This window comes from Meleagris gallopavo, chromosome 3, assembly GCF_905368555.1.
Source record: "Meleagris gallopavo chromosome 3, MGAL_WU_HG_1.1, whole genome shotgun sequence".
NCBI classification, from domain to species: domain Eukaryota; kingdom Metazoa; phylum Chordata; class Aves; order Galliformes; family Phasianidae; genus Meleagris; species Meleagris gallopavo.
This window is the reverse complement of record NC_139406.1, coordinates 48,075,747-48,093,272: the sequence shown is the minus strand read 5'-3', so window position 1 is coordinate 48,093,272 and position 17,526 is coordinate 48,075,747. Positions and strand designations below refer to the sequence as shown.

Sequence of the window (17,526 nt, the reverse complement as noted above, 5' to 3'; positions counted from 1 at the left end):
AGCTGAGCTGCTGGGTGGCAGCCCTGCCTATGGCACGGGGTGGGACTGAGTGGACTTGGAGGTCCCTTCCAAGTTAAGCATTCTGTGATTTTATCATTAACAGAGCTCTAATTAGTACTATGAGCTGTATTTTATAGAAAAAAATATAGAAAATATTTATAGAAAAAAAATATATTCTACAGATGAAAATATTTTATCTATATTCTATAGATTAAAAAAAAAAAAAAGTCAACAATCTGCCCTTCTTACTTCGGTTGTGTTGTTTAAAAAAATATTTGAGTATCTGGAAGACTCAAAGGCACTTGATATTTCTGATGCTCTTTGGTGATACATTCTAAAGAACAAAAATACTTGGAGGTTTGCAAACTCCCTCACTAGATAAAGTCTGTTGCATCTTTAAACATTAAACATCAAACAACTCACAGTTACCAAACACTTGTTCAGGAATACAATTTTCTAATTCTATGGGTGATATCATTACAACTAAGAATCTTATCAAGTAAGTTGCAATCTCCCCTTCCCAATAATGTGTGCACAATAAGCAGTATTAATTCCATCTCATTACATTTTTTAATCAAAGCTATTGAAGAAGAATATCTTATATAACAAGTTTTATTAACCATTCAGTACATTAGCATTTCTCTCGAGAAGCTGAGACCTTGCTAAGCAGTTTCAATGAAAGCAATTATATAATGCTATCTGCATACAGAAAAATCCTCTACATTCACACAGACAACCATAAGTTTCTCCAGTAAACAGTCATGTCAAAAACTACTGAAAATACAAAGTTGGTTTTAACGTAGCAAAAATGTTCCTGCGGTTCAGAAAAACCGGTTTTCTAATAGGAAGAATTTGCATTCATGAAGACAGTAAGCTTGTGATTAAAAAAAAAAATCTTCTAGAAGCGTAAAATTACTTAATTTCTTGTAAATATGAAAAAGCATGCAAACACAGAATTGTTGCTTATTCTCTCTCTCCCTTCAGAAACACTTACTGGGCCAGAATAAAGAGGGTATTTTTGTTTTTATTTATTATTATTTTAATACAACAACCTCTCCCCTCACACAAAAAAGATCCCATACAGAGCTTTTTATCAGCTATCTTTCCCAGAAATGCTACTTTGGTACATTTGAACACTAAGCCCTTCATACCCTGCTCCCCTCTCCCAACTGGTGCAACAATGAAACAACTTACAGAAAGCTTAGCAAGACCTACATTTGCTGATTTTCCTTTACAGAAAGTATATACAAGTACGTAAATCCATAGCAGGGATATTACAGCTGCATTAACATAAACTCCTCCACTGGATTAAGAAGATACTTGCATTCTGTAAGGACTCTACGGCTGCTGCCCATTAAATAGTTCTATCAAGGCACTGTACAGTCATAAATCTACAATGCTCTCCGAGACGTGCTGAAGAATATCGTAAATGTATTTAAGTTGTTAAAAAGCCCTGAGTCAGAACTTTTTTTTTTTTTTTAAACCACAGGCTCAGCTATAAAACTTCTAAACTTCTTATACTAAAACCTCTGTGATAACAGTTTTGCTTTGTCAGCACAAACAAGTTACGAAATACATAAAAAGACAACAGTACGAATTCCAGCAACTTGTGCAAGAGTAATATACAATGTACATGGTGGCAAATCATACGCTTCTACCGGACGTCATTTATACAGTCAGTAAAAATGCTTCGCAATGCATTTAGACATCAAAACCGATGAAGCAAAAACGAAACTGAAATGTTCCCCATCCTTTCCCCAAGACAAACTAACTCAGAATTCAGTACTTAGAGAGAAAGGAGGTAGCGTTACTAAAAGTTAGGATGCTGTGATTTTTTAAGTGAAAATCTGACTTAGGCAGCACAAAGAACAGGATAGGCTTCTCGGTTCACCAGCTGCTACTGGAAAGTTGAGTTTCTGATGTTTAATGCACAGTATTGTAGGGGAAGCTTAAACAGATCACTAGCCCAAAGCAGCTTCTTCAAACAGCCTGGTGTTTGCATAAACTGCAACTAATACTGCTAAAAACAGGTATGCACACACAAAACTTAATCTCTAGAAAATATCTACACAATAAGGACTTAAATTATTTTAAAAGGTCATTTAATGTCTTCAAAAGAAGCTAGAATACCAATTGTAAGACTATGCTAACAAGGCACAAGTACTTGTGCAAATCTGCTAGATCCTCACTCAATTCAAGTTAGGAATAGTCGTTTCTAATCAACCTTTCATATTTACAAAGTAGCTCGCTTATTCTCCTGCCACATTAATTCAGTATCCATGCCAGTAAAATGGGATTTCTCCAAACTCTTAACATACAAGTACAGAATATTTCAACAACTGGAAGATAGGTATTATGAGCCCAAATTCTAAAAAGTGCCAAATGAGTTCAATGGGAATTTGGGGTATAGCAGATGATACACAGCAAGCTTGTAAAAACAAAGCAAAATAACAACAACAAAATACAATTATTTAGCATGTTCTATTAGCCTTTTAGGTTGTCTCTATACTTTAAAATCACTGTGTAGTGGTATGACAAGTTATGTATTCTACTGAATTGAAAAGAAAAAGGATTTACTTAAACATCTGAACATACCTTACACCTGAACAGTACTATCAGTTCTTTTCTTGATTGGTTGAGGAAGATAATGGAGGTATATCATCCAAATTAATTTCAAAACTGCTGTTGAATATTGAGGGACACTCATAAGAAACAAAGCCTGTTTTTCATCCTCTTTGTCCTCTATGTCTTTAAGTGCTACTCGATTTGCTAACATTTTTCTTCATTGAGTTTTTTGAAGGACAACTTGGGAAGGCTACACATCTCTTTCACCTGTTAATTAGGCCAGTAGCAATGTTTCAAGCATGTTACTCTACCTTGCATTTCTAGTTCAGTTGTTTATCTTGATATCTGGAAAGCATGAAATTAAATTCCCAACAGTGATACCTTTCAACTGCAACTGTCACACAGCGCTGTCCAAGTCCACTTGGCATGATTACAGTACAAAAGACTACAACTGCTCCTATAGCAACACCTTCAATCGCTGTGTCTATATCCATTTGACTGTGATGACATGCAAGTATTAAGAGTATTATGCAGTAATGTAGAGCTTCTCTTGTAAAGTACAAGCCTATCAGTGGACTTAGCTATTTTTGCTAATATCTCGCCTCCAGATTGGGAATATTTAACACTCAACTCCAGTTATCCACCCAGGATACTTTAGATCAATTCTTATTCAGCTGCATTTTTTCAACTAATGCAAAGTTGAACTGCTTTCAAGTAGTTCTGACTTGTTCCAGTAAAAAAGAATTAGAAAAATGCCAGCTGCTACAACAAGGCTTTAGTTTTGAGCTGTATTATCAAGAAGAAATCCACTCTGCTTTTATGTCTATAGAGGTCCCCTTGAAGAGTAAATAGGGCATGATATTCAAAACGTGTCTACCAGAACTAGAGGAAACAGATGTATACATTACAGGACAAAAATCAAGATGGATGGACACATGGCACATCTCACTACAAAATCATTTTTGGAGGAAGACTGAAGTGTCCTGTAGACATTTCAGCTGACAAACACACTGTAAAAAAAATCAGGCTTAGTGGCATACGTATTGTCTAAATAAGTACAGCACTGAGCACTTGTGCAATTGTAGTCTAAGTGGAGATAGTGAAACAACAAAGTGGAAAAAAAAGTTTTTCATCTAAAGTTTTCCAAAGCTCCTTGAAGTCTTCATATTTCAGTACAGGGATCCAATGAGTACCAAAAAGGGAGGGCTATTTACTTCGGCCAAAAAGACAGAGACATAGATAATTTTGAACAAATGACTATTAATATACAGAATAAAACAATATTATATTGATTCCAGATTAAGACTGTGTCCAATGAAAAATTACTGAAAAGAATGATGACCACATTTGCAATTCTGGATAAGGATTAAGTTGTCTATAGAAAAGTTGTACATTACTTTGTTAAAAGACACTGGCCATACATTGTTTCAATATATCATTGTAGCTGTTTCCTGGAAAATACTATTAAGTGTTTAAATCTTACTGTTTAAAAGTTTATCTATCTTTGCAGTTTACTAGTAACATTCTTCTGAGAATTTTGCCAAAGTTTACAAGGTTCTGGCATACCAACACAAGCTTCAAAGGACTGAGATCGATTTTTCCAAAGAGGCCAGTTTTATTCCTTTATTCCTACTTGGATCTTCCCTTGAACTATCCCTTTTGCCACATTTTTGCAGTGAGAATGAAACAAGAAATTAATCTTTGCTGAAAGGAAGGCACTTCAATGATTCCAGCATGTACTTCTTCATTGTTCTGCATTCACACAAAGCCAGTACAATGGCAAACGGCTACACAAACTGCACTCAGGAAACTGCTGAGTATCTTACAAGCAAGAACACATGCCTGGTACCTGCAAACAACTCTTAAATCAGCATGTTCTTTTTTTGTTTTTTTTTTTTTCTGTCCAAAAAGACAGAAGGACATATTTGTTATCAAGACATTAATTGTTTGCAGCTCCTCACAGCAGTTCTTTCAGATTCATGAATACTTTTCAGTCACATCAGTGACAGCTAACTCCCTCATACAATTTCATCTCACCTAAGCATGGCTCCGAAATCAATGCTCTGCCAACAATATCCTGAACTGCAGTATTACCTATCGATCCTAGCTAACATGGTTTTAACATTTAATGTAGATGAAAAGCTAAATTAAATTTTTGATCCTGCTGTTGATTACTATTTGTCTGGAGTCAACATAACTGAATTAAGAAAGGAAAACGATACCCGTTAAAAGCTTGCTTCATACTTTGTAAGGTAAGATACTGAAGTTTAACTTTTGCAAACTTCATGTCTTCAAGTTCTTCTAATTTGTAGACAAAGAGTATTTGAATGGCACCACATATATATCTGTTCCCTCAAAACGGATCAAATTCACTCATCTGAAATGGATAACTGACCCACTATTCTCCTTTCCAACCAGATTAAAAGCTATTCCATAAGAATCTATGAGGCTAGCAGAGTCAAGAGGTTGATATTATTTAGGTCAGCTTGAAACTGTTATGCTAAAGTGCAGTTTGAAGAACGTAACCTTTCTAAACCAGATTTGTTTCTTTTTCCTGTTTCTTTCCCACTCATCCTCAGCAAAGGGCACATTAAGGTTGAAATTACCTTAGCATTGTATTTTGAGACCTGATCTTATGGAAATAGTATTACCTTTATTACAGCTGTGCATACATTTTGTATTGACTAGGCATTATTGTGTATTTCAAGATGAAAACCATTACAAATTATAAACGTCACAGAATATTTGAACACTCTCCAGAAAAGCATTAAAAAAAAAAAAAAAAGCACTAAGTAGATTTATACTCAATAGTAACTGGCATTAAAAAAAATATAGAAAAACTACATCACTCAACACCTTATACACACATTAAAAAAACAAGAATGAAACCAAAACAAGATTGTCCCTTTACACTTTAAGGGGAAGAAAACGACAGAAAGAAAACAAACAAACAAAAAACACAACAAAAGAAAGGACTGCTGTAAATTAGCATCTTTTCTGAGTAAAGTTAAAAGTTGACTGCTCAAATACTGTTCTATTATTTGGTGTGTTCACAGTCTTTAATGAACCTGTGCTACAGTATTAGAAATGTTTTCATTAGAACCTTTTACTGCCTTTCAAACTTGCAGAGATTTAAATCACCAGAATGTCCTTACTATTTGTAAGCTAACAGATACTTGTTCCACTTCTTAATACAAAAGAATCCTTCGTTCGATCGCCTTGCGGCATATAGGGCATTCACTCATTCGGTCTCCACAAAGCTGACACGTCCCATGGCCACAGAGAAAGATCATGTTCTTCAGACGGTCCAAACAGACAGGACACATAGTCTGCAAAAGATTTTAACAGGTTATATAGTCAATGGCAGCAGGGATACAGTACTGAGTATGCAATACATAAATTAAAGTTAACAACAAGTATGCCATCTTAAGCATAACAGACTGTTGCCAGAGCATAACCCAGCTACTAAAGCATGTATTACTTAACCTGAAAAGTTGTGGGCTTTTTTTTTAATCTCCATGTGTGTGTTTTTTTGTTTGTTTTTTAAATGCACATTTTTACATCTCATCCACTTCAAGTACTGAGGTTTTTCCTACCCCATGATGACACAAATGTGGTGTCTTTTTTCCCCCCTGCAGGGAGTTGTAACATGATGGCCCTCAGGGTGCCTTCCAACCCAAGCCGTTCTATGATTCTATGATATCTTTAAGTCAATTCAGTAGTAGGTCGATATCACATTGGCAACATCACCAGCTACATTTGCAGAATTAAGACGCTATTTGAGCAGCATTCACCTTGACATAACATAACCTTTCAGGATACAAAAACTACACAAAGTTTTATGTCATGTAAAGCTCAGGTACGTGGTTTAGCAATTCCTTCTCAGGCTTGTAGTTCATCACATACTTACCTCTACAAAACAAGCACTGAACAAATGCAGAAATAATAAAAAATACTGCATCATCAGTATTGTATGTAAAGATTCAGTAATAGCAATTTCAGTCTTTGCTTGTGGAAATTATCTAAGTTTTATATGAAGAGCAATTTAATAAATCTGTGACCTTCAGTCATAACAATAGCACAGCAAACTTTTAAAATCCGTTTTAATTGCTGAACATTATAGTGACAGCCAATGCCCAATGAAGATCTCCTAAGGCTCTTCAACAGCAAAATTTATTTAGTACCAAATGTCTAAGGAACAACGTCCTTCACCTTTTGTCATATGCACAAACTGAAGTTTTTGTAAGGCATGTTCCTTCACCATAAACATATTGCAACTATATTTTACATTAGGATTTCATTTTTAACAGGTTTAATAAAGGTTAGTAAATGGATAGATGTTTTAACATATAATTGTTAAGTTTATTCTATAGTCTGACATATCAAATATAAGATGCGCTCAAATCTGAGACACACTAACATTTAAAAACACTGAACTCATACCTCATTCACTTATGATATGAAATGCCAGCAAGTCCAACATTCCAAACAAATTCATTTTATCACCACTTTGCACCTGTGTTTTGTTTCCACACTTATCATGGGGAGTTTACTTCAGACCATTCATCTCATGAGAGATGTTCCATGGCAGAAACCCTGTCAAGTATAATCTACAAGCATTCTTCCTATGGAAATGATAGATACTACTTCCTAGGGCAGGTAGCTTAGATGAAGACAAATATATATATATATATATATGTATGTATGTATATATATTCACCATCAATCTGCTTACACCAAATTTGAATTCACACAGAATTTGGCCAAATGCCTATTTTAATCTCCAGAACATCAGTATAATGGGCCAGCAGTGACACAAAATTTCCAGATAAATCCTTCTGTCATTTTGTTTAAAAATAAATAAATAAATAAAATAAAAAAATTATTCTTGACAAGAATGCTATGCTCCATCTTTGTCAGAATTTCAACAGTGTCATACCAAAACACAAATTAAAAACTTGCAGACCAACAGTCTGTCCGTCAGTCCAGCTTATTTTTCCATTCACACCAAGTCACCATTTATACTTCCAATGGGAAAATCAGAGCTTGCTTCTTTCAGTAATCTACAGACTTCAACATTCAATGCCTCATTACCTGACATCCTTTGATAAAAGACTGACAAAGGCAATCCAAATCTCACCTCTGGAGAAAAAAATAAACACAAAAAACTTTCAGACCTCTATGTGTTTAGAACCAATTTTTTGCCCAATTCCTCCAGCTAGGTACAAATGTAAAATATTTAAAATACATTACTTGTTTATTTCTTACTATGATACTATTTTAATATTAATACTACTTCATACAGTAGGAGAATTCAGCTGGCAGAAACAAACTTGCTGTCTGCTATGCCACTATGCTGACGAGGATTTTCTCAATCAGTTCAAAAGTTTCCCAGCCAGGATGCAAGACAAAGTATGTGAGTTTTACTCAGCTTCCAAGGAGCACTCAAAATTTAAGCACCAGCTCATATGCACTTTTACAATGCAATAAGGTTCATGCATGCCTTACATAGATTTTGTGCCACAACATCATTCCACTGTACTGCTAGTTTGCTAGAACACTGTGTGAAACCATATTTTACACTTCTTTTATCTGCAGGGATTGTTTGACTCCCATATTTTGAAGCAAAACAAATAGTATAAAAATGCACTACCATCTATTATATGCAGGAATTACTTTGAGAGAGAAGAGCAGTCTTCAAAAAGTGTTCAACACACTTATAGCTTGGTCTGGTAATTCAAATAAATCAATTTTTACCACTAAAAAGACGTTTTAAACTGTTTGAAGTATTTCCTCATTATCAAAAATATTTTCTCCAATAACATGCAGGTGCACAGTGACAAAATAAATTCATTTTTAAGCAGAAAGAAAGTGATGTAGGTATGGTGAAGGAACATACATAAGATATTAGACAGATGATGGTGATTATGTATGAAATGAGGTGAAGGTATTGCAATTACAGTCACAAGGGTTCACATTCAGGGAATCCCTGAAGAATGGTGTGGTCATCAGATGTGGAAGATTCAGCTGACATCAGGCATCACTTCTGCTTGGCACGAGAAATGGTTTTAAAAGCTTGCTGCACTAACATATTACATTATCATGGAAGGTATGAGTTGAAACATAGGTTTATACCTGCTGAAAGAGAACAAATTGATTTTGAGGACAGAAACATCAGTGTAAAAGGGAACTATTAAAGCATAAATCAGAAGTATACATGACCGAAGGTCAATGCTGTGCATCACTTGAAGCACAAATTCAAAAGAATAGATGACTAATTGTAATCAAATCCTACTTGCAGTTCGAAAGTATGATACAAAGCTTGCCCCCTCAGTGGAGTAAGCAGAAATGACACTAAACAAAACATGAAACAGTCTCAAGACAAAACCACACGAGAACAACCAGAACAACCTCCTTCTGGTCAAACAGGTGTGGAATAATCATTAGTTCTATACTGATTTTAAAAAACTTAAAAAAGATAAAAGTGAAAGTCAAAGCAAAAGAACCTCAGTTCTCAAAACATTTCAGTATTAAATATTAGGTGTTGTCAAAAATATGAAAAAACAGAAAACTTAAGTAGAAACTGACATGTATAAAATGATGTTTTTTCTCCCTGTAACAGCATAACTTTCTGATATTGGAAAGCTTCTTGTGAACATTTCTTACGGTAAGAATTGTTATGAATAAGAGCACTTCTGGAAAATTGGAGAAAAAACAAACCCGAGGTCACATCTAATCAAGGAGAATAATTGTAAAATGAAGCAGTCATCCTTTCATATCCCCATTAAAAAAAAATTATTACCATATCCTAACAAAACTCAAATCATTTATAAACTCGAAGTAAGTAGAAAAAATATTAATGCATTTAAAGAAAACAGATTTCTTGGATTTAAGCATTCATCAGTATATTTAGATATATCATTTTAAATGCCAAAGTAGTAGGCTTATTATGTCAATCTTTTTATCCAATTATGTTTAAAAGTAAAACTGAAGCAAACCAGCAGATTTAATAAGTCACAGATACACAGTAGCTCCAGACATTATTCTTGAAGAAGACATAGATTTTTCAAACGACATTATTTAATTTGTGTGTTTTTTTCTACACAAACTATGAAGGAATGTGTTTTGAATAAGATATTTGAGTTCTAACTGCCAGTGGGGTCTTTGGCCAATTCTCCATATACCAGGAGTAGTTCTTTTCAGACATGCTACAAGACTAAAACTTGACAGAACATCAGTTCTCAAATTTAAAATATTTAAAGTTATGGGCCCTAGAAGTGGTGATCCAAAACTTCAGTCTTGTATGTATACCAACAGCTGAGAGCAATAACTGTCTCAGCTGGATGTGATGCTGACATCACTGAAGCATCACATACTGCTATAAGTCTCCAAGAGGAAAAGGCTAGTTGTAAACACGAAGGCTTCTCTGTCTCCTGTATCCATTAAAACAATTTTTTTTCCAACTGTTATATACAAGGAAGCCAAAAACCACATTATCAAGGCTCTTTTCTAATACAGTAAGTTCACACAACAGTCAGACACTCCTTTACCGCTGAAAACATCTCAAATATTCATTGCTCAGATGGAAAAAAAGGAAACCATTCAGTGATTTACCATAGCAAAGTCTCACATGCAGACAAGTATGTAAGCCATTTCAAATGGACTACATTTACAGGTGTAGCAAATTTAAATATTCTCGATTCTCTGAAACAATATTTTCTGTTGTTTTTATAATGTTTCTAAATTGCATGCAATTTAGTTAACTGATGAATTGCCACTATCATCTATGGCTAATCTGAATAGATTTCTACCTGCAAATATGATGCATACTTACAAAAGAAAAAACTTTCACTTATATCCCAAATATTCCAGTTACGTACAAACACAATTGCCTGAAGAGTACGTACAGTAGAGCCTTTCATGATACAGCTGACAGTCACTGTTCAAAGGTAGCTCACAAACAGACAAGTAAATGTTAAGCTAGGCACAGAGCAGTGAAGAATATCTACTTCTGTGAGAACACCTGCTGCTGCAGCTAACACATTCAGGTCAGTTACAGCAGCACAGGACATACTGACTGGGCCGAGCACCCTTTTTTAAGTCACACTGACACAGATACTCTGGTAAAAGGAAAATTGCCATCTTTTTTTAAATCTGTATGTAGAAGACAAAAGGATCACAAAAATTATCGGTTATTTAACTAAAATTTAAGAACTGAATCACTTCAATGGGATATTTTGTTTTAAATAACAGAAGATCCATTGGCTTTTTGCAGTTACCTTACTGGCCCATAAAATTTTTATCTAGAGTTTTACCTGTTCCTTGATGTCCTGTAACTGCTGCTGCAGCTTTTGTACATCTGCATTGACGTTAGTGTTGTCTTTGTCTTTCTGCATAACTGGAATGTTACCACTCGCTAGAGAAAATAGAGATTTTAAAATTTAGAGAAAATAAAGGTATATGATTACACCTAATGAAATAGGAATAATTATTTTCAGAATATTAACTATAATTTTTTCAATTATCTGAAGTGATGTCATTAAAACACATTTCATAATCTGAATTCACTAGAACCTCACTGCAGCTCAAGTCCCAAGCAAAAAAACCTCTGAGTTTTGTAGCAACAAATGTGGTAAATACTTCCTCAGTAATGATGCTCAAGATGCCTGTAAGCCCCTCAGTGTTTTTAGAATTCTTATTTGTCAGCAATGATTCTCCAGTGAAGTTCTTTCCACACATACACAAAAAAAAAAACCAAAAAAAAAACAAACAAAAAAAAAAACCAACAAAAGCCTATAGCCAAGTCCTTTCACATTGAAAACATTTTTTTATCCATACAGCTGATTCTATTTGGTGACGAGAATTACACAAGTCGCAGGGAAGCAGTTTGCTGAAATTTTAAACAAACTCAGCGTACCATTTTTATCTTTGACAGATCCAGGAAGCAATGTTGCTATGTGAAACAAAAAAACCTGAAAAGTACTTCAAATTTCCAACACGCGTTGTTAAAAAATTATGATTTTAAGGATTATACTTGTCTGTTTAGGAATACCATGACAAGAATAACCTGGTTTTCCAATTCAGATAAAATGCAGCTCAAACATTGTATACCACATACATTATAAATATCCATGGATTATTTTTCCACGGAAATCATTCAAAGAAGTCATAAGAAGTTTAAGAAATGGTCAAAGATGCAAGATTGAAAATCCATCATGAAAGTTACTTATACCTAGCTGCAGAACATTTACCACTCCTTTATTAGTCAGATAGTTCCAGAAATAAAAATAAAACACGAATTTACTCAAGAAGTCAATGTATGTTTCAGCTTCTACTCTGGATGATGGAGGGAGATTTTTCGCGAAGTGGTTGGTGCTATCATAGCATCTGCTGCTAGCAGTGCAAACAGCAAATGGGATACGTAGCTTAACACTGTTTTCTTAAACTTTTCTTCAAAATGGAGAAGAAAAATTTAGGCCATTTCATAGAATGAGAATGAAAATACATTGGTGGGAGCAGGGGAAAGAGTACGGGTATTGGAGTCACTCACAAATATCATCAGTGGTATCTTCTGTACCTTTCCCTCCACAGCACATTATGAAAGGCACTCTTCGTTCTACCACTGCCCGACACTGTACACATTTCTTCATCAAGCTTGCACAATCTGAAAGGACAGAAATAATCTAAGTTTAAATCCTGCTATTCTTATTGTTTCTTTTTCCTATCCATGAACTTGTTTATTCTTTTCAGATTAACTTTATAGCAATATCACAAGAAAGTCTTATAATACAACTAAGTTGGACTCAAAATGACATTCTTAATGAGGTTTTAGGGTTTTTTTGTTTTGTTTTGTTTTGCTTTCAAAAGTCCTCTCTTTGAGGACTGTTTCAAAAAGAACATCCCGTGAAGTCTACTTACTCTCACAAGCACACATATGACCGCAAGGCTGGAAAAGGACTGCTGCCTTTTTGTCTGAACACACCACACATTCTTCAATCTGTAAAGTACAATAAACATACATATGAGAAAAGTTTATCTCCTGATGTTTACATGAACTTGCATTTTTCACTCTCTTTCATGAGGCACGTGGATTTTAAGGAGCTCCCTCTGATGCTGTATATACTAATTCATCACCTCAGAATGCAATTTAAAGCAGTTACCATACTGACTTTGAAGAACTGATATTTGCTGGCAAAATTTATGTGTTCAGTATACTGGCAGGCATAAAGAAGCAGCTAGGACATTTCTTTTTCTTTTACCTTTTCTATTTCCTTTGCCTCAATGTATTACAGTAATCTGTACTAATATTCTGGGTCAGTTTTCTCATGCCATTTAATGTATAGAAATGTATACAGCGGCCACAGACACCTCAAGCCACTCCATTCATATTGGTCTGGATCACCTCTTCCAGATCATAAAATTGTTGACCATGTTCATTCATTTCTTAGCACTACATTTTAATATAGATAATATATATATATATTTTTTTTTAATTTTTAAAATATTTTTTAAAATTCTTGCATACCAATAAAAATATTTAATATTTTTATATAGAAGAATGTTAGAGAAGTACTGAACAGATATTCCACTCTCTAACTCTGCAGAAGAAATCAAAGGAAGGTTATCCATACAGGTCAGTTTTCACATAGGACAGCTGACTTCGATACATTCACTTCTTTATATGGATGAGGGAAAGCAGCAACTCTGCTGCCCTGAATCCCCACGGTTAAACCTTTCAATTGAAATTTTTTTACATAGTCTGCAGAAAAAAAGCTACGCTAAGATTTGTCATTTGAAAATATGCATGGAAAAATGAGTAAACAAGTATGAGAAAGAATAAAAGACTGAACACTATAAACAGTACAAATTTATATTTGCAATTTGTATACTTACAGAGTAAAAAAAAAAGCAAACAACAAAATCCAACTAACCAAAGGTATTTGGATAAAGATAAAAAGAACAGAATGAATTTTCCACAGATTAGAAAACCTCTAAGTGGAATATAAGATTTATTTATTTAAACGGCCAAAAAGCAGCAGAAGGACAAGACCTGGTGATTATTGGGAATAAAGAAATACTCGAACAAAAGCAATGGAGATGCACCCAGACTAGTCACAAATACCTGTGAGCAAACATTTGAGAAACCTAAGGAACTTAGTCTGATTAGGTCCTCAAAATAGGACACAAATAGCTGATACTCTGAGGGAGAAAGCATAATAAGATATAACTTCAGATGGCTGTATTACAAACTCTGATGACCTGAATAATAAAGATAATGATGGGGAGAGAGAGAATGAGCAGCAGACAAGACAGGCAAACAGAAAAGAGCATCATGTGATACAGGTAGTTCCATCCAGTGAAACTACATCAAGTGTAAGGCAAAATACTGCTTAAAATACACTTTTTACCTTTGTCCTAGACTGAACTTGCTCTTTACAGATGAGGCATTTTTTCACCCGTGGTGAGCACAGAGAACATGTGGCAATATGTCCACATGGGCCAAACAGAGTATCTCTTTTCATATCTGAACACACCATGCATTCTTCTAAGGTTTCAGAGTCATTGTTGATCATAGATGGACTTCGGGAACCAACTTGACCACTATAAAGAAATCTTGCAGTGAGACTTTCTTATTATTATTTTTAGTTCATGCTGCACAACAATTAGCTGCTTATTTATACATTCCTATGCACTCAAGCACCAGTGTATATGATAAAACAATCCCAACTGTATTTTCCCAAAAGTACAGTTTACACCAGTAGACAAGGTTTCATGATCAGTTAAGACATTCTGCAAAAACAGACCACACAAATCAGAATAGCATTTTGTAAATATAAAAAACTTCCCTCCTATTTCCAAGTTTATTTCAGAGTAGGGTAATACCTTGTAGATTCAGACCTGCAAAACCTAGAAAACCTAGAAAATCCTGAATATGTTTGTAATAGTTTGCAATCAGGCTTGTAAAAGAACCCTCAAAATCCCTAAGTGTCCTCAACCTATTTGTCCCCTGTTTCAGCTCACCCAGCAGAGGGAGCACAGGTTAAATGTAAACAGCTCAGTCCCATAATGCTCACAAGCCCATAAAAGGTGGCAAGAAATAGGAACAGCCACAATGATGAGACTGACCAAAAAAAAAAAAAAAAAAAAAAAAAAAAAAAAAAAAAGACTGCAGAAAAACAAACCTTTCATGCTAGGGCAACATCAACAAAAAACAGTTCCTCTCTATGACAATTTGGAAGTATGGTCTTTGTTGTCTTACAGTGATTTTTAAACAGGAATTAAGGATGAGAATCAAGTCAATAATGGGAATATAACTATATAACTGGAACAAGTAGCAAGCTGTAAATTTTCATGCGCGAGATACCAGCAAAACTGTAATTCTTAGAGAAGAGCATCTGAGGTGCCATGTCTAACCTCTCCTTTTCTTTTTGGAAAGTCATACAATGATTCAGCTTCACAGGTACTCAGAAGGTCTGTTAGGCAAAGCAGAATCAGCACTGAATTCACGCCACATTATACTGGGCTTTGCCCATTTTAGTCTCCAAAACTTGCACAGATTTCTGAGCCTTCATGGGCAACCTGTCCCAACGAGCTCCTAATTCTTCCATTGATTTCCTCTGCCCCTTTCCTGGAGCTGGAATTCTACCAAATACAAGCTGCATCTTGCCCCTTTCCTCTCCCTCCCTCCCACAGGAACATGCATTTTGCTGTAATTCTAGTCCCTGGTACTGCAATCTCCACCCTGAGTGTAAGAACCAGTGTTGTTTACTTCCCAACTCATCAAAATCCTTGCATACCAAGCTCCAGGAAATAACCTGCTCTAGTCACACCCAGTCTAACTCTCCGAAATTCTTAGAACCTAATCCTAATTAGCTAGACCCTTTTTGAAGTTACCAAACCCCAAACCTATTTAGTCTCTCTCCCCGCTAACAGAATTCCTCACAGCCTAGTCAGATAGTTGTTTTTCCTAGACAAAAGCACAGCCAGGCCATCACACTGTTATGATGCCTGCAGCGAACCCACAGAACAGTAAGCCTTAACCAGATCCAGATGCCACAGGGCAGGGGTACAAGCCACCCTGGCTGGTACCTGCCAGAGGAAGAACAAGGCCTAGGAATTAGGTACAGTTCAAATTTCAGTCACTACATGGAACTCTTGCAAAACTTACTTAAGTTTCAACAAGCGCATTTGCAGATGGCATTTGGTGTACCACTGAATATAAAGAATTAAGCAAAAACCAAGAAAACGTTTGTAAGTTTTAATACTATACGTAATAAAAGCATGATTTTTAAATACATCGGTTAATCTACAGAAAACAGACTGGAAAGTAGGAATTTTATTATTATACTAACCTGACTTTTTCTTTGTGGCATTTAGCCAGTGCTTTGCAGAGGCTAGGGTCAGGGCAGAGATCAAGAGGAGACTGACCCTTCTTATTACGAATGCTGAGGTCAGCTCCATTGGCTGCCAGGAAGCAGGCGATAGATGCTGCACTCTTCTTCTCTGCTCCCTGAGTGCCAAGTCCCATTATTAACTGAAAGGAAACAAATACGTAAGCAACTTGAGACACTCTGCAGTTAAGAGTAGCCTGACCAAAGGAAAACATGCACATGTGCACATAAACATGCATATATCTGTATGCCCAAGGAAGTGACTCCAGAAGTAAGACTATTGTACGGTTGTTTAATTCTACATCAGTCGTACGCAGCTTTTCTTTAAAGGAACTAAAAGCCTTCAAGGAATAGCTCAGCTACTGAAACATCAAATCTCCTGCAAACCTACACACACTGGAGAAGTAGCTGTGCTTCTATAGTAAGCATTTCAAAGGGTATAATCCCAGTGTGTATGTATGCAGAATGCTAAAACCAAAACTCCTGAGTTCACACAAAATGGTAGCACCACCATACTTGAACTGAGAACAGCTGGGCAGAGAAGTAGTACACACTTTTATAGCCCAGTGCATATAGCAACTGCCCAACAAAGACTTGATTTAGTTTTAGGATCAGAGATACAACCTTAAAGTCTTTTTGTTAGATATGCCACCTTTTTCCTACTTTTCTTTTTAAAATCTTACTAAAATGAATCCAATGGTATATATTTTTTTAACCTATACAGCTCAAATGAAATTGGAAGAAGACAAAATGAAAAAATCTTCCTTTTTCTCTGAAACATGAAACTCTCAAAAACAGACGTTATAAGGTGAAAAAACACTAGAAAGAATAAATCAAAACAACTCCTTCAATTTCACCTTGGATGTCACTGATGGTAAGGCAATTGAAAAACCTATGTATCAAATGCTGAATCTCAGAAAGAATATTTATCTTATTAATTCCTTTCAAAATTAAATACATGCACACAAAGCATTTTGACCATGGCTCACGGAGTCCACTTCAGATCATGAGAACACAACCGAGTTCTAATCAGCTTCTTCCTATCACTTATAAGGACACATTTTCTTATTTATGTCAGTCGTACTTTTAATCTCTTTTCAAAGCTTAGCCCAGTGTCTTTCAGTAAAATTAAGTTGACAATTTGAAAAATATTTGTTGTATAGTAGAATTACTTTTGAAGTAAAGTTTTGAAGAAAGGCTTTTCAATCAAGTTTTTCTGGAATGAAATGCTAAAATTATCACCCACAGTTTAACTGTGAAAAAAGTATTATGATATTGGTAACAAATGACTCAGTAAATCTAATTCTGTGCTATGCTGCACATCTTTAGCATTCATAGGAAAAAAAAAAAAAAAGTGTTTGCTTTCTACCTCACAAATCACTCGCAAATTTTACTTCTCCCCTTTCTATCAGCCAAATTAGAAACTTCACGTGTGCTCACAAAGCATTTCAGATGCGAGCACTTTTTTTGTTAATTAAAAACATTTTGACCTTCATTACTTTGTGTTTCATAGACTATTTCCTTACTACAGTATTATTACTGAAATGAACTCTGTCAAAAAGATATGGAA

The 17,526-nt window shown here is 35.2% G+C and overlaps 1 protein-coding gene across 2 annotated transcripts in view; it reads right to left on the bottom strand.

Annotated features, from left to right (window-relative positions):
• Window positions 1–596: 596 nt before the first annotated feature.
• MIB1 (MIB E3 ubiquitin protein ligase 1) overlaps window positions 597–17,526 on the bottom strand; it is a 71,121-nt gene continuing 54,191 nt past the window's right edge. For both annotated transcript variants that reach the window (XM_085220875.1, XM_085220874.1), the window contains exons 16-21: window positions 15,918–16,099; window positions 13,974–14,166; window positions 12,484–12,562; window positions 12,116–12,229; window positions 10,881–10,981; window positions 597–5,894 (exon numbers count right to left, since the gene is read on the bottom strand). In XM_085220875.1, the coding sequence (XP_085077001.1) occupies window positions 5,754–5,894; window positions 10,881–10,981; window positions 12,116–12,229; window positions 12,484–12,562; window positions 13,974–14,166; window positions 15,918–16,099 (810 nt within the window). In that variant the 3' untranslated portion in view covers window positions 597–5,753. The remainder of the gene's footprint in view (window positions 5,895–10,880; window positions 10,982–12,115; window positions 12,230–12,483; window positions 12,563–13,973; window positions 14,167–15,917; window positions 16,100–17,526) is intronic.